The following is an 18,001-nucleotide window of genomic DNA, read 5'->3' on the forward strand; positions in this document are numbered from 1 at the left end:
GCTTTATGGAGTTTCGCTAATGCCCAAAGGAAGGATTAAACTGGTACAATAGGAAAAAAAAAAAAAAAAAAAAAAAAAAAAAAAAAAAAACCAATAAAGAATGACCGAATCGTGGTTTTAGTGGACACAGAGACTTCCAGTGTTTTCTTAGCACAGAGGAGAATTAGGCACTTTGTACATGGGATGAGGAAGAGGCATTAGAGAAGATATCCTTGATGGCCCCTTTAATTCAGGCCTTGAATAGGCCAAGAATGCACAGTATAGAGAACCGTAGGATGTCAGATGTGATGGGTGGCACATGCCACCTCAGCTACTTAGGGAGACACTGTTTTGGGGAGTGGGGGCTATCCTCAGACAGAGCAAACAGTGGCAAGTCACCAAATGCAGTTTCTTTACTGAAGATCTTTTCCTAGCTACAAACTAATCAGAAAGCCAGGCTCCAGAGCCCAACGTCCCTTGCTCTTGTTAGAAGATTAGTGATAAACTCAGGGATTCCTTGGGAATCATGAAATTAAGCTTAAAAACAAAACAAAACAAAAACTAGGCTGATATTTATACTTTTAAATGAGAAGTAACAGGTGAGTAATGTTTATTTCCATGACCTAGAATGGTATATAATGTATCATTTTCTTCTTATTTTGATGTGAGATTGATGAGCATTATCTCATGTAGCAAAGAAAGGCAACAGATTCAAATAGGGAAGGGTGCTCAGAGCTACAAGGAGGGACAGGTCCTTGTGGGTGGCTGTAATTGGCTGAGCCAACTGATAGAAGGCAGTGATACCAGTGTTACTTTGCAGCTAATAGTTTGGTTGTACTGTGGTTTTATCCACACACTTTCAAGATGGATCTCAGATTAGAAAATCTGAGAATTATATTTGATAAACCCAGACTTTTAAAAAGAGGGTTCTTAAGCCAGCTGTGGTGGCACATACATACAGTCCCAACACTTAGGAGGCTCACCTCACCTGACCACAGAGTGAGACCCTGTCTCAAACAAGCAATCTAAAAAGCCTGCACACAGCCAGTTCCTTTCAGGTACAAGGAATGTTGGACTAAATTTAACCTGTTCCGTTTATAGGTTTTATCAGACCACCTGTGGTAAATGATTTGCCCGGGACTCAGTTTAAGTAACTGCCCCCAACATCTCAATGTGAAAAGGCCCTCAGTTCTAAAATGACTGCTGTCATTCTGTGGAGTAGAGATCTTGATTCTTCTTAGGAATAAAAACCAGAACTGCTGTTTAACCATCTTTTTGAATTGCCAAGAAGACCTGACTGGTACTGTTCCTCTGCAGGGTGGCAGTCACGGTTTGTTTGGAAACAGCACAGCACAATCGAGAGGCCTGCACACTCCAGTGCAGCCACTGAGTTCTTCTCCTGGTCTCCGGGCGCAAGTGCCTCCCCAGTTTATCTCCCCCCAGGTAAGAAATGTTGTGTTCCTGTCTTTCAGCATTAAAGGACCTTCAGGTGGCAGGCAGCCCATTGTTACTGCCTGGTTGATACACAAGGAAAGAGGAGTGGTTACAATTAGATATTTGGCAAATCCAGGTGCCAAATATAATACGTTGTTGTTGTTGTTGTTGTTGTTGTTGTTGTTGTTGTTGTTACTAATTAAAAGCAATTTAAGTTCTACGGTGACAGTGTTCAGAAACAGATTGCCCTCAAGAATTAGCCTGAAAATAAACAGAATTATGAGATTCTGTGTTTTTCTGTAGAACTCAGAAGAGCTGTGCACTAAAATACTGACTTCATCCTCTGAGGGAGCCCTAGCGCTGATGCAGAGGGCAGTCTGATGGGACACTCCGGAGCAAAGGAAGATTCAGTATGATAAATGTCATAGATGGTCAGCAGGGATTGGGAGCCATGGCGATGCTTCCCCTGACTAAATGTTACATTTAAATGTTACTTTTAAACTGGATCTTGAAAAATAAGTTCAAAATTTCTAGGCACAGCCTCAAACCAATGCAGTAATAGCCAGCATTTGGTGTGTTGGGGAAAGGCAGTTGGTCTGAATGATTGGTTTGAGCAGGTTGGTAGAGATACATGCACCCAGACAAAGAATTAGGGACAGAGTGCTTGCATTGCTGAGAAGTTTGGGTCTTGTCCTGCAGGCCCACCTTTGTGAGCTTGTTCATAACCACGATCTGGGCTGCTACTTAAAAGTCTGTCTCCGTCCTTCTAGAACAACTGTATTAAGACAGAGTTCTTGGGATTTGGGGCCTGCTCAACCCTAGGTAGTTTTCTTGGTTTCCTTTTACTATGTATACACTATATTTAAGTTAATTTAGTATAACAATACACAGATATTTTTTGCCTGTGTGTGTATGTGTGTACATATATGTGCCCTGTATGTGTACAGTGCACATGGAGGCCAGAAGAGGGCATCAGATCCTCTTGAACTTGAATTACAGACAGTTAGCCCCGACATTGTGCTGGGAACCAAACCCCAGCTATAAGTGTCCATCTCTATCCTGTCTCATCCCATTCCCCCTCCCCCACTTCACGGGGTTATGTTTGTATCGTGGCTTCTGTAGACAATAGAATGAAGCAAAGCTTTTTAATGTCTGAGAGGTGACAACTGGCAGTAAGATGGGATGTGTTTACATGGTGGAGTTACCAGAGCTGCAGAGAGCAGGGCTGGCACAAGGCCATAAGCAAAGCAGTGAAAGTGGAGGTCAGGCCCACTTGGAAAGGTTACCTCCTATCTTTGTGTGTCCTATCCCCTCCTCCCTCAGCAACACTTAAGTCACTTGGTTCTCAAGCACCTGACAGTGTTTCTCTGCCTCTCTCCCACCTCCCAACATCACTCATCATCAGACTCTTGGTTCTCAAACTTCTCATAGTATACAGCCATCACTCGGTGACTTTATCTATTCCAGTGACCTTAACACTGAGTTCCAAAATTGTGCCTGCTGTGTTGACAATCTAAATTTTGATCCTTCCCAATCTCACAGTCCACATTCAGTCCAGTAAATTCTCTCTTCAAAACTCGAAGCTATCTTTGGGAAACCTTGATACGCTCCTTGAGGATAAAGGGTAACTCTGGAGGCAGGGATTTTAAAAAATGAGTCTCAACCAGGCATAGTGGTGCACACCTTTAATCCCAACACTCAGGAGGCAGAGGCAATCAGGTCTCTGTGTTCAAAGACAGCCAGGGCTACACAGAGAAACCCTGTCTCCAAAACAAAACAAAAAAAACCTGATCCAGAGATGGCTTCTTGCAGAGTAGTGCGGACCAAAATTCAGATAACAGCACCCACATAACAGGTTGGGTGTCCTGCAACTCCAGCTACAAGGCCTTCACAGAAATCACAGGGGACACATGTGCACGTACAAACGCATGTGCGCGCGCACACACACACACACACACACACACACACACAGTTTTTAAGAACACAAAAACAAAAACCATGACAACAACCTCCTTGATCCAGGCTCTGACTGTCACCTCTACTACTTTGGTCCCATTGCTGCCATCATTGATAGTCAGGGCCTTCTTGCCTGTCTGTCCCATTCTCCTTCGTTCAGTTGTTGCTGTCTGTAGTGTCAGGCGCATTAGTCCTCGTCTATAGGCACTGTCCACTCTGGTAGTTTCTAGCAGGGGAGCACTTGAAATGTAGCTATTATTTCAATATCATTAAATTGAAATAGCTTTATCTAGTCTATGTCTGCTTCCCCATTACAGAAGGCTCTGTGCGGCATTGCTGTAAAACATACGGTACATCATGCTGTCTCTTGGCTGCAGATGCTCTCCTCGCTTTCTCACTCACTTAGAATGTAGTATTTACTGCCATATTTAAGGGTCTGGGTGATCTCACCCAACCTATACCTTATGTCTCTCCCGTCAAGTGACCTCTAAACACCAGTTATACTTTTAGAACACCTTGTCTGGGCCTACCAGTCAGCTCAGTCTTTACTTCCTTAGCTCTCTCTTCAAAGCACCTTATCCAAGTTGCTGTGTCAGGCTAAGCTTTGAACCTTACAGTGCTTCCCCATTACTCTTGTGTCCTTACCCTCCAGAGGTATCCTCTGTCCCTTGTCTTTCTGCCTCTCTGCCCCTTGGGTCAAGCTTCACAGTGGCAGGGTTGCAGCAGTTGTGTTGCATGCAGTCCATTGACTTGGCATGAATAGATGTGCTGTTCGTTTATATACTCACTGTGGGTCACTGTAACCCACTGTGTCTTAGTGTTTTCCCCTGTTGCAAAATAGCCTTCCTGTTGATTCCCCACCCACCCTCTCTCATTTGGTTCTTGGGATGGAACCCAGGGCATGCTAGGCAGATAGTCAGCAAGTGAGCTATATCCCAACCACAGCGATCATTCTTCTGGTTGTTATGTTGTTTTAGGGTTTTACAGTTTTGAGACAGGATCTCACCATAACCCTGGCTGCCCTTAAAATCACAGAGCTCCTCTGCTTCTGTCTCCCAGTACTGGGATTAAAGGCATATGCCACCACACCTGGCAGTGCAATCACTATAGAGAATGTTTCATTAAATACATTTACCTTAATTTGCTTAACACTCTCTACCTCTTTTATTGGATATTAAATTGTTACTCCTTTCTTGCTATTATAAGTAATCTGAAAACAAATTCTTATACAAAAACCTTTATCAATGTAGTTACTTTGAATCTAGCCTGGCCTTCAATTTATGAGCCTCCTGCCTTAGCCTCCCTAGTTGTCCAGAATGTAGTGTTTGAGGATATTTTTTTTAATTAAACACCAAAACTTAACATTTAATTTTTTTAAGATTTATTATTTATTACTATGTATACAGAGCCTGCCTGCATGTACATCTGCAGGCCAGAGAAGGGTATCAGATCACATTATAGATGGTTGTGAGCCACCGTGTGGTTGCTGGGAATTGAACTCATGACCTCTGGAAGAACGATCAGTGCTCTTAACCGCTGAGCCATCTCTCCAGCCCCAAACTTAACATTTATTACAAGGCTAAGAAAGTAATTTGTTCAATGGTAGAAAAGTCATGTTTGAGACCTTAAGTTCTTTTCCCAACACAGCCAGAAAAAAAAGGAAAGAATTGTTAAAGCTTTTCCCTTCAAGTCACTTTCTCTCCAGTCAGTGGAATATTCAGGAAGTAACATTCTAGTTGGCTTTTCTCTTGCCTTTAAATTTCTGTCATTTTGCACCGGCAATGCTTTGTTTAAATTAGCCATATAGATTGCAGCAAAGTCTTCACTTTCTCCAGCCCAACTGGAGACTGGGGGCTTTTAAACCAGCATAATTAACTCTACAGTAGGAATGTGCAAATCTGCACTTTAATTATTTTACATTCTAGTTTGAGCAGCCACTTGCCAGGAGCATAGTGGTGATACTTCTGGCTCTTTTGTAATTCTTGTAAGGAGACACTATATGGAGCTTGAGGAGCCAAGGGTAAATAGAAAGACCTCCTGAGTATAACTATTAAAGTCTAAAACTGTCAACTTAAGGAGCATGTGCTGTGGTGCAGTGTAAACATAAGAATTTCTTGTTTAGTGTGCTTTTCTATATCCAGCCGTCTTTAAAAGCTGTGTTGTTAATATTGCCGCCTTTGATTTGGGGCAGTGAAATCATAGCAGTATATGTGAAAGAACATACAAAGCTAGGCAATAGTATCACACGCATGTAATCCCAGCACAGAGGAGACAGGCAGATCTTTGATTTCTAAGACAGCCTGGTCTACAGAGAAAGTTCCAGATCAGCACGGTCTACACAAAGAAACCCTGTCTCTCAGGGGAAAGGAAGAAAGTATATAGTATATGTAGTTTATATGAGGTATATAGGAAAATTGTAGAAGGTACATACTGTACATACTAATCATGAGAGTGGGATGGGAGCCAAATCCCATGGTGATGGTATGCTCATGGTGTTTGTGAGTAGAGGGGTTCAAAGAGAGGTCAACCAAGGTTTTAAGTTCATTGGCAACACACAGCATCATCAGTGTCTCTTAGGGGATGGAGAGGAAGCAACCAGCCTCACAGTAGAATTTGTTGGGTGGCTGGATGTGGCTGAGACGATGGGAAAAAATGAGTTGATAGGCCAGATATGTAGCAAGTTGGACTTGATCAGATATTTCTAGACTAGGAAGTGTCAAAGGAAAGATAGTCATGCATTCTTGAGGATATTCAGAGGTGGTGACTTGAAATTAATACAGAACTCCCAGGCATGGTGGCACATGGCTTTAATCCCTGCAGGCAGGCAGAGACAGGCAGATCTCCAGCCTGGTCTACATAGTGAGTTCCAGGACAGCCAGGGCAAGAGAGGGGCGGGGAGGGAGAGAGAGACCCTGTTGACCAAGAAAGAAAGGTAAGATCGGAATGCTCGGTAGGGTAGAGAATGGGCGATGAAGTTAAAGAGTGACAAGGACACTGAGACTAGAACCCTGACTAAGGTAAGGCGTAGAGGGAGGAGGAGTGAGCAGATACTAACAGAGCCTTTAGAGTTTGTTTTTGTGTGCAACTTAGTTCTTTGCTTATACTAATTGTGTAGTGCTAACTGGTGACTAAGTTATGCATCTTCTGCTTTTGTCTTAAGTAGCATGTCGGAGAAGGGCTGGAGAGATTGCTCCGCAGCACTGCATTCACATGGTGGTTTACAGTTGCCTGCACTCTAGTTCCATGGGATTTGCTACCTTCTTTCAACCTTCTTGGGCTCCTGCACGCACAGGGTGCACATACATACGCTCATAAAGTAGCCTCCCACATGTTAGAATTAAAAGTATACGCTACAAGGCCCAGCCCAAAAATCCTTCTTTATTGCAGAGAGAAGAAAAAAGGCTAGCCTGGTCTATATAGCTCATTCAAATTATTTAGGGCTATAGAGTGAGACCTTGGCTCAAAAAAAAAAAAAAAAAAAAAGAGAGAGAGAGAGAGAGAAGAAGGTTTGAAGCTCAGCAATAAAGTGCTTGCCTAACATCTGTAAGACCCTGTTTCATTCTTAGCATTGAGGCAGGGGAAGAGAGGACAACCAAAAAGTTAAAGGGCTTATTACAGATTAAATCTTGCAGCAGAGAGTGAATTTATGATGAAAAATAAAAGTTAAATGAAGACATTTGTTTGCCTTAGTAAGTAATGGGCTCACTTCAAGCTGGGCAGAAGTTTTAGGTGCATTCTCCTAGATTATCCTCCACTCTAGCTAGTTGGTCATTTCTATCCATGGTCCCATAGGGCAGCATGGAGTGGCAATAAGTAGATAAAAATAATTAGGAAATAACTTGGTGAATGACTCCTAAGTTAGAATAATAATGGTGGTTTGTTCGTTTAATAAGTATATATTGAGTATCTACTTTGTGCCACCTACATAAAAGATAAGTGTAACTAATAAAAATCAGAGACCAATTTGCATGGGTTCAGTATGACATTGTGGGGCTAGAACTAGGACTGTGGGTTAGTGATGAAGTGCTTGCCTGCCACTGGCAGACCCTGGATTTGTTCTCGTCACTGCAAAAGTAGCACCATTGGTTCTAATTGGTACTAGGCTTATGGCTGAATAGAGAATTGGGATGTGATCACTAGAGGAACAGACCTGAGGCTTGGATAGAGAAAATCTGGCTTTGAACGAGTATTTAGGGGTGAGCACGTCTACTTGGTATTAGACTTAACTTGAAAATGGCTTTCTGTTCTTGGTCTGCATTAAGAAGCAATAGAGGTGAAAGGAGCAGTGTGTTAGCCTGAAGATGAAGGTCTAGTGAATTCTGGTCTTGTGTCCTGAAGACCCATCCTGTGACATCAGAACGGGCGCTTACGAAGTACATTTCTGAGTGTTGGTATAGATTGATCTCAAACATCACATGGAGGTTTCTGTTGCTGGTTCAGCTGGTTACTTTCTAGTATTCCTGTTTGGGGGCTAGGCAAATAAAATTCAAAAAGGTTAAATAAGGTACATATTCTGAGTCACACTGCTTAGAAATGCTTAGAGATGTCTAGGCAGGCTGTCTCAAGCCCTAAAATCGGTGTTTGATTTTGCTTTTAATGGGAAACTATACATCACCAGAATGGCCCAGAATCCCAGGGCTCAAGAGATATGTCTCTTCCCCAGGTCCTAAAGAAGTATTACCTTACCCCATTCATACTAACTCAGCCCTTAACCCCTGTGCTGTGTGGGGAGTGTCAGGGTTGTTCTCTGAAGGAAATTAGGAAGTCTTAGGAGAGAGTTACAGGTCCTTAACAGCCTCACGGCCTAGAGAGAGATATAACCACTCTTAACACTCTGCCTAGTTCTTTGTAGATAATTTTTTAAAAAATGAGTGCTTACTTTAGAGCCATCAAGTCTCCTTCCTCCCACCCCACCCCACCCCACCCCCGCCATGGGCCTGGAGAGATGGCTTAGCAGTTGAGAGCACAGAGTGCTCTTCTAGAGGACCTGGGTTCAATTCCCAGCACCCACATGGCAGCTCAGAACATTGTTTGTAACTCCAAGATCTGACACCCTCACACTGTAATACATGCAGGCAAAACACCAATGCACATAAAATAGATTATTTTTTATTTAAATAAATTCTAAGGAATTTTCCTCTGTCTTTTGATTAGGTTTCTGCCTCAATGCTCAAGCAGTTCCCCAACAGTGGCCTGAATCCAGGTCTCTTTAATGTGGGCCCCCAGTTATCTCCTCAACAGATTGCCATGCTGAGCCAGCTTCCACAGATCCCCCAGTTTCAGTTGGTAAGTGGCATGTTTTCCTCCTGTTGCTCAAAAGGTTATTTGCTTCCTTCTTCCTTGGCATTAATTTTCTTCGTTTTGTCACCTTATGTTGAAACTTTTATACAGATGACTAATTATGATTAAAAGTTGATAAATCAGTTTGCCTGAGGGTAGCTGTAATTATAGACCTTGGTTACATATGCTTTGACACAGTGACCTGCCCTGTAGCATGCAGACGCTCCTTGTCAGTCTGAGGAAGCTGTGGTTTCTCCTCATTGTTTTATAGGCATGTCAGCTTCTCCTGCAGCAGCAGCAGCAACAGCAGCAGTTACTACAGAACCAGAGAAAGATTTCTCAAGCAGTGCGCCAGCAGCAAGAGCAGCAGGTGTGTGGGTGGGGAAGGTCCCCTATAGCTCAGGGTGAGGAACACCTTTTGGCTTAACAGCTAATTTGGGATACTGGCTTATCATCTGTCCATTTCTCTTGGGTCCTTCCTCAATGGATGTTGCACCTCAGCTGGCAAGAATGGTGAGTGCTCTCCAACAGCAGCAGCAGCAACAACAGCAACAGCAGCGGCAGCCTAGCATGAAGCATTCACCGTCTCATCCTGTTGGGCCTAAGCCACATTTGGACAACATGGTACCCAATGCACTGAATGTGGGGCTCCCAGACCTTCAGACCAAAGGGCCAATCCCTGGATATGGTTCTGGTATGTTCTGTGTGGTAAAAAAAATACTTAGTATGGACTGGAGAGATGGCTCAGAGGTTAAGAGCACTGACTGCTCTTCCAAAGGTCATGAGTTCAATTCCCAGAGACCACATGTTGGCTCACACCCATCTATAATGAACTCTCTATATATAATAAATAAATAAATCTTTTAAAAAATACTTAGGATAAAATCTGTTTGTCTAGTCATGTAGTAGGAGTTGGCTTTAGATTACCCTCCTTTGCTTTTTCTTTTTAATGTTACTTCTTTTACTTTAAAAAAAAAAAAAAATTGAATTTGGTAGTGGTGCACACCTTTAATCCCAGCACTCAGGAGGCAGAGGCAGGTGGATCTCTGTGAGTCTGAGAGCAGCTTGTTCTACAAAGACAGCCAGGGCTACACAGTGAAGAATACACAAACACACACACACACACACACACAGGAAGCAAAAGGAAGCAAGAAGATTTTTGTGAGATTTATTTGATATGTTTTGTCAGTGTGAGTATTTGTGCGCCAAGTATGTACAGTGCCATTAGAGTCTAGAAGAGGGTGTTGAATCCCTTGGAACTGGAGTTACAGGTGGTTGTTAGCCACCTTGTGGATGCTGGGAATCAAACTTTATTCCTCTGGGAGATAGTCGGGGCTGTTACGGCTGAGCCGTCTCTCCAGCTCCTGTAGCTGACCTTTGTTACTTGTGTGAGTTCTTCTTTTTCCTACCCTGTTTCACCTCCTAACACTAGAGGGGAGAGAGGAATTAGGAAAATCCCTTAATCAAATTTCTTTCCTTTTGGTTCTTCTTTGACCACGGCTAAAAAACTGCAACCAATTTCCCTAAACTACCAACAACCACTGACCTCACCTATGGGGCTCTAGCATTTATACACCCTCTGAAAAGTTTCTAGAATTCCAGACCTCGCACAATTGCTGAAAATGTCTGCAGCTGGCAAAACCACGGCTCTGCTAGAGCACGAGGCAAATCACAGTCAGCCGCTAGGGACAGTCTGAAGCAGCGCCACATCCCCACACCTGGGGTTAAACAAAAGCACATTCTAATAATATTCCTGTGTTTTTAAAGAAACCAAAATTCCAAAACTATCACTACAAGCCCCCTTCTATTTTTACAGTAGATGATACAAGTAAAGACAGTCTTTGAAAGTCACTAGCCACCTAGTCTAGCATAATCTGTGAGCTGCCAGCCATTGAGAGACAGTGTCTTTACACAAACAAACAGAAACCCAAGGTTGGCATCTCCTAAGGAACAATACGAAAGGTTGATGATTCCTGACCACCACATTTACGCATGCTAGCACACATGTGAACATTTATATACATGGCATGCATACATGTACATATACAAGTCAGTTAAAGTATTTAGGGGCTGGAGATACGGCTCAGAGGTTAAGAGCACTGGCTGCTCTTCCACAGGTCCTGAGTTCAATTTCCAGCAACCACACAGTGGCTCACAACCATCTGCAATGTGATCGGGTGCCCTCTTCCAGCATGCAGGTGTTGCAGGCAGAGTAAAGTCATTATATGTCCTGAATGCTGCACGTGGCTGGGGTTGTATCTGTGATAGTATGTACAAGTTTAAGTGTTTAACTTTGCTGATTGAAAAAAAATACCTTTTCAAAATGTGAACTAAAATTTTAAGGCAGGGTCTCTTAGAAGGTGACGTGGGGCACAAAGAAGGCTAAGTGATTTAAAGTTAAAACTAACAGCCAGGTGGTGGTGTTGTACACCTTTAGTTCCCCCACTCACGAGGCAAGGAGGCAGATCTCTATGAGTTTAGGACCAGCTTGCTCTGCAGATCCCAGGACAGGACAGGACAGAGAGGCCCTACTTTTTTTTTTTAAGGTTTTTCCAGACAGGGTTTCTCTGTATAGCCTTGGCTGTCCTAGATCCACTTTGTAAACCAGGCTGGCCTCAAACTCACAGAGATCCACCTGCCTCTGTGTGCAAGTGAGGAGCCGTGAGATCTCTGTTCCTGGACCTCCTAGGAATTACAGCTAGAGTTAGGAAGTAGTAAAAATGAGGGTGTCTTTGATCCTAGAAGTCTCAGCTTTCGTCAGCTGTCTTCTTACTAATGACCTGAGAACTGACTTAAACTCAGAATAGCCTCTATGGGGCTGCAAGTGGCAGAGCAAACACTTATACTTAAGCACAAAACTTGGCTTCTTGGGGAGTAAATACGTTGGCCGTTTCCTGTCCTTGCCTGCACTGCCATCTTCTCTGGGTTGTAGAAGGCCAGTGTGGCCAGTAGGGGAGCCTACCTTCAGGATTCAGTGTTTTCTGTAAGGAATGAGACTTGCTGGCAGAGGCTGGTTACTGTGCATGTGGATGTTCTCTGACTTTAGGCTTTAGACACAGCATACAAACACAAAACAGGACACCTTATCCTTTTCCCTCCCTGTCTTTTTTGTTTTTTGTTTTTGTACAACATGCTGAGTATGTAGCTCAGTGGTAGAGTGCTGGGTGGTGTGTGCAAGGCCCTGAGGTGGATCCCCAGAACCATGAAAAAAAAAAAAGTCTAATAGTTCTCCAGGTAAGAGCCAGTCTGCCCAAGGGAGAAGCATCTAGAAGTCAAAGGTGGCGTTCTCATGTCCTAGTGCACATTGTTGTCACTACTCGTCCATCCTCAACCCTAAGGACATGCCCACTGCTTGGGAAGATGACTGACTTCCATGGCCAGACTAGTATAGCTCAGTGCATCAGACATGACGGTGATGTAGCTTAGTGGTAGATTTGCCTCTTTAAGGCTCTGGGTTCATCCTCAGTATAAGGAAGAAAGAAAGGCAGCAAACATCAAGCATGGTATATCTATAATCACAGGACCCAAGAGGAGAGACAGAGAGATTACAGCAAGGTGAGGACTATCCTGGCCTACATAGCAACTTCCAGGCCAGCCAGAGCTTTTTGAGATAGGCCCTATCTCAAAAAGAAAAGAAAAAGGTAAAGTATATCAAGCAACCCATTGTAGGCAAAACAGGCTGTAATTTCAGCATGTAAAACCCAGGAGATCCAGGAGGGTCAGAAACTTGAGGTCAGCCTGTGATGCATGAGACTCTGCCTCCAAAAGTAAATGAATAATGATTGCAGGTTTAGCCCAGTGATGATCTTATTTAATTAAATAAAAACTTTTTCCTATTTTGTGTTTATGGGTGTTCTGTCTGGATGCATATATCTATGCACCATACCTGTCTGGATGCATAAATATGTGCACCATACTATATGTTCACAGTGCCTTTGGAGATCAAAAGAAAATAACCAGATCCCTTAGAATTGGCGTTATAGACGGTTGTGAGCTACTATATGGATGCTAGGAATTGAACCAGGTCCTCTGCAAGAGGAACCAGTGCTCCTACCTGCTGAGCCATGGCTTCAGGCCTAAACACAAAAATGTCATCACAGTGCCTTATTAGGTAATTATGTTATTTATGGTTATTTTGTTTGATTCCTAACTGATTATAAATACTAAAGACCAGCGTTCACTAGACAAAAGTACATTTTCACTTGCTGAAATTTTGTAGTTTAGATTCTATTCCTGTTAACTTTATTTTATTTTATTTTTAAATTATTTTGACTTTATTTCTTTTTTTAATTAATGTATTTATTATTATGTATACAGTGTTCTGCCTGCATGTACACCTGCATGCCAGAAGAGGGCATCAGATCACATTATAGATGATGATGAGCCATTATGTGGTTGCTGGGAATTGAACTCAGGACCTCCAGAAGGGCAGCCAGTGCTCTTAACCTCTGAGCCATCTTTCCAGCACTGCAGCTCCCCCCCCCCCCCCCCCGTTTTTTTTTTTTTTTTTTTTTTTTACAGGATCTTACTAAACTCACTCTGTAGACCGGGCTGGCCTCAAACTCACAGATATCTTCTGCCTCCCAAGTGCTGAGATTAAAGGTCAGCACCACTCCTGACCTATTTTTCTTTCTTTAATCATAAGTGTGTTTTATGACAAGCCTTGCCTCCCAGCCTGGGACTTGTTCTGTGACTAACTGGCCCTGAGCTTGATCCTGCCTCAATGGCCCACATGTTGGCATGATATCACTATTTCTGGATGCCTTTTCTGAGTAATGTACTAAGCCTGCAACAATAAGATTTTGCTAAAAATGTCTTTAAAACATAATACAAAGCTTGAATTTTTATAAAAATATTAAATATCAAAAGTAAGGGTAACAAAAAAAATGCTGGGTGTGGTGGTGCATGCCTTTAATACCAGCTTGGTCTACATAGCAAGCTTAGTCAGGACTACATAAAAACAAACAAAAATAATAACACAAATACTGCAGTTTTTCTAATGCTGAGCATATCAAATTATATGCAGAATAACTGGTGAAAGAGTAACAAGATCTTAATATGCCTTCACCCTGTGTTTCTGATTGTTGGTTGTGGTTTGTTTGTAATAAGGTCCCACTATGTAGCCCTGGCTGTCCTGGAATTCGCTCTGTAGACCAGGTTGGCTTTGAATTCGCCGAGATCGATCCGCTTGCCTCTGTCTCCTGAGTCCTGGGAGTAAAAGCTTGTGTCAGCATATTGTTTCTGAATAAGCCCTTTTAATTGTGTTTTCTCAAAATTAAAAATCGTAGCACCCACCAGTCACCCCAGCTGTCAGGAAACAGAGGCAAGAGGATCAGGAGCCACATGAAAGTCTTTTTCAAAACAAGAAATAGGCCTCCCAACCCTGATGCCCTGAGTTCAGTCACTGTGACACAAAGTTAGATAACTGGCTCCTACAACGGCGTCCCCTGACCACAGGCAAGCCGAGGCCTGCAAGTACCATACACACAGTGAGTGAGTGAGTCACTGCCTAACTAATCCTCACTGCGTTGTTGTTGTTGTTGTTGTTGTAATAATAGTTTCTAATTCCCTGTTTTTTGGTTTTTTCTAAACACAGCTTTTCTGTGTAGTCCTGCCTGTCCTGGACTCACTTTGTAGACTAGCCTGGCCTCGAACTCATAGAGATTTGCCTGCCTCTGCCTCCCAAGTGTTGGCATTAAAGGTGTGCACCACCACCACCCAGCTTAATTCTCTGCTTTTAGTAAAATTAAAAAGACACCTAGTTGAATTTTCAGGTAATAATGACCTTTCTACAAATTGTGTTTCTGTGTCTTAGGCCAGAGGGAGGGTAAGTGATATTCTGACCTGTGTGTTGTGAAAGGGATATTAGACTCTGGAGGGCTTCGCTGCCCCAGCTAGTTCCTAAATAATTGAGACAGACTTTTTAGGTTTATAAAACCTTAAAGGCATAATATCTGGGCAGGTATCTACCCTCCAAGCTACTTTGCTATTTCCCAGCTACACACCCCAAGTTACCTGCCATAATTGTTCCTGCCTGGGCTGCTCTGCTCCATCAGGACAGCCCTCATGGCCAGGTGCTCATGGTCCATGCTGCCTCGTGGTGACTTCCTTCTCTCCTGCTTCCTCCCCTGCTCCTCTCACCTGCCTCATGGTCCCTATTCAACCCCAAGCCCAGGAACCTAAGCTCCACCTACTTCTTTCCTGCCAGTTACAGGCTTCTAGCTACTTTATTAACCAATATCTGGATAACAACCAAATATTGGGAGCCAGAAATTAGCATTAGAATACATCACACCAGACCAAACTTCAACGCCCATCTACTTATATGACTTTTTTAAACTTACTTATATGATTTTTTTAAAGTAGGAGTAGAGGGCCAGGTGTAGTGGCACATGCCTTTAATCTCAGCTCTCAAGAGGCAGAATCAGGTGGATCTCTGAGTTTGAGGCCAGCATGGTCTACAAAGTGAGTGCAGGACAGCCAAGCCTACACAGAGAAACCCTGTCTCAGAAAAGAAAAAAAAAAAGGAGTAGAGTGATATGTCCAGGGAAAGAAAGCCACTCATCTACTAGAAAAAAAACATTTCCAGTAGATATGGTAGATTATGCTTGTAATCCTAGCACTAGACTCAAAGCCAGCCTGTAAGCCATGTCCACATTACAAGACCCTGTCCCAAAACAGCATTACTACCACCCAGAAAAAAACTGGCTTCTAAGTATCTTTATGTTTCAGATTTATCTAATTTTATTTAAATATTTATTTGATATGTCTTATTAACATATAATATTTGTAATATTTACATAGTATACTCAGTGAAGAGTAGAGTTGTGTTTAATGGAAATTATGAAATAAAAGTAGGGCCAACAAGATGGCTCAGTGAATAGAAGTGCTGCCAAGCCTGACACCCTGAGTTGATCCCTGGGACCTCTAAGGTGACAGGAGAGAACATTTGTTCTCGGTCATTTGTCTCCTCTCTCTCCTCCCTCCCTCCTCCCCCCCCCACCCCACACACACACCACAAACACTGTCTCTAATAAATGTATATTTTTAAATGTTAATGAAAGCAGAGAAGTTTGTATCTATAGTAGGATAATTGTGTCAAGTCCAGATGTGGCACAGCTGTGTTAGAGTTGGCCTTGTGGTGGGTTGTGTTTTCATCTTCAGTGTTGGTGACTGTACCTTACACATGCCAGTCAGATACTCTCACTTTTTAATCCACAATAAACTGAACGGTGAAACTAAAGAAAGGGAGTGATGACTCAGTTAGTTTAAGAGAGTTAATTTGGGAGAGTATCTTCAAGGGCAAATGAACCTGGCCAAATGGTACTGTGTGCAGAGGCAGGAAAATGATTCTGGCAGGGACAGATAAGGTAGGTAAAGGATTGTATTTGCAAGAAGGACAAGTAGTAAAAGGCATATTATGGTGAAATGAGTCCGTGGCAAAAAAAAAATGAACCAGTTCTTATCTCCACTTGTACCTTGGCCTGTAATACAGAGACTGGCTTGAATTAGGCTGTTTATAAATATTCATTAAACTGAACTCAGTGACTTCTTTGACTGGGCCTAAGACTCTGTATGTGAGTTGGAGAATCGGAAGGAAGCTACTGTGGACTAAAGAGGTTTGGTTTTGATGAGAGTTCACATGTAGATAGAGATCACTAGTGAGGTGCCCCTGAGTGCAGCCCTTAGGGTGTGGTCCACATCTTGGTTCCATACCAGGTACTACATGACACTGAGTACTCACATGACCAGTGAGTCACATGTCTTAGCATGTCAGGCAAGCACTGTGCTATGGACTGCATACAGTTCCCAACATGCCTGTTTTTACTGTCTTCCTCTTACAGTTTGAGAATATGGATAGGATGAACCTTCCAAGAGGTTTTATCTCCTGTTCTCACTCTATAATGTCCTTGTGTTGGCACTCGGTCCCCACATTCCAATGAAATAAATGTCCTCTTTAAGTTTCAGTGGTATCTGCTCAACTCTTCCCTCTTCTAAGATCTATCACTCTTCATTTTCTACACTTTGAGTTTGAAAGAGATTTTAAGAGCAGCTTCAAAAAAATATTATTGTGTGATTCTCTCCTTACCAGTCTTTGTGTCTGGTGTCATCTTTTCCAAAAGCCACGCTTTCAGAAGGCTGCAGGCGCCATGCATTGGCTGCTTTCCTTTCAGAGGCAGAAGTGTAATGTGCAAGAAGCAACTTGTTTAGGCCACAGGGATTCACAGATAGCCGTCTGACTTCCAGCACCCTGCTCTCCAGTCTCACTTGATCTGCATTGGAAAAGATAAGTTTGCTGTATAATCTCCAGGCTGCAGAGATGTTCTTGCAGAGCCCCTGAGGCCGGTCTCAGTGCCACAACTGACAGCACTTAAGCCTCAGTTCTCACACCCTTTCTCTGGCCTCTGCAGACACTCACCCCCACACAGAGATAGATACAGGCAGTTAAGAAGCTCAGCTCTGCTCACCACCCTCACCCTCCCAGCAGGCAGTTGGGCTAGTAAATTATAAATGTGTGGAGAAGCAGGTTCTCTGTAGAAATAGGCGATGTTTTAGATGAGGAGAAAGAAGGTGTCAGATTCCCCCTCCCTGGTCTATGCACTAATAAAACAGAGCCAGACACTGAGGCCTAGGGAGGAGACTATGGAAGGGCCTCAGTGGAACTTGGGTCTGTAGATCCAGTCCAAGGCATCATTTTACACGAGGAGCACCATGGGAACAGCTGGGCTCTGGCCTGGCTGGAGCCCAAAGCCTCTTGACTGAGGTGGAGTGAAGGGCTAGTATCTGGCTCTGCCTGACCCACAGCACCTTATGTCCTGGCTGTGATGGAAGCCCCAGGGTTCCAGTGACTGCGCGTCCATTTCATTGGTTTGCTTTAACCTGTAATTGATCTGCTTCGAGAGTCAGGTTGAAAGCTGACTCCAATAGAAAGCCTCTTGGGTTGTATGTGGCTTTCAGTTGTAGGGCCTTCTTGGGGCCTTCACAGCACTGTGAACTCAGAATCTCTCTTTTTTTTTTTTTTTTTTTTTTTTTTTTAAATGCTTCCTGCACCTTTTAGGGTGTTCTCACTGTGAAAAGACTTCATTCAGACATCCCTCCCCCACCCCACCCCCTCTCTTCTGTTTTAGAAGTAAAAGTAAAAGGACTCCAGCCTCTTAGCAGACAGGGTAACGTTGGCGTGTCATTGGGCTTCTTGCCATTCTCTAGGCACACCTGAATGTTGCGAGTCAGACCTTGTATTGCTCTGCTAACCTCTACATTGTGAGGCCCCTCTTCGCAGCCTTTCCTCTCGCTGGCACCGTTAACACAGCAACCTACTCTCTGTGTTGGTGGAGAGTGGTTGAATCCGGCC

At 43.3% G+C, this 18,001-nt stretch overlaps 1 protein-coding gene across 1 annotated transcript in view; it reads left to right on the forward strand.

Annotated features, from left to right (window-relative positions):
* The window catches only part of Tnrc6b (trinucleotide repeat containing adaptor 6B), a 234,121-nt gene that overhangs the window by 196,961 nt on the left and 19,159 nt on the right, over positions 1–18,001 (forward strand). The window contains 4 exon segments of the mRNA XM_051160026.1: positions 1,297–1,422; positions 8,524–8,655; positions 8,921–9,019; positions 9,151–9,343. Coding sequence (XP_051015983.1) covers positions 1,297–1,422; positions 8,524–8,655; positions 8,921–9,019; positions 9,151–9,343 — 550 coding nt within the window.

The sequence above is a fragment of the Acomys russatus genome, chromosome 17, assembly GCF_903995435.1.
Source record: "Acomys russatus chromosome 17, mAcoRus1.1, whole genome shotgun sequence".
NCBI lineage: Eukaryota > Metazoa > Chordata > Mammalia > Rodentia > Muridae > Acomys > Acomys russatus.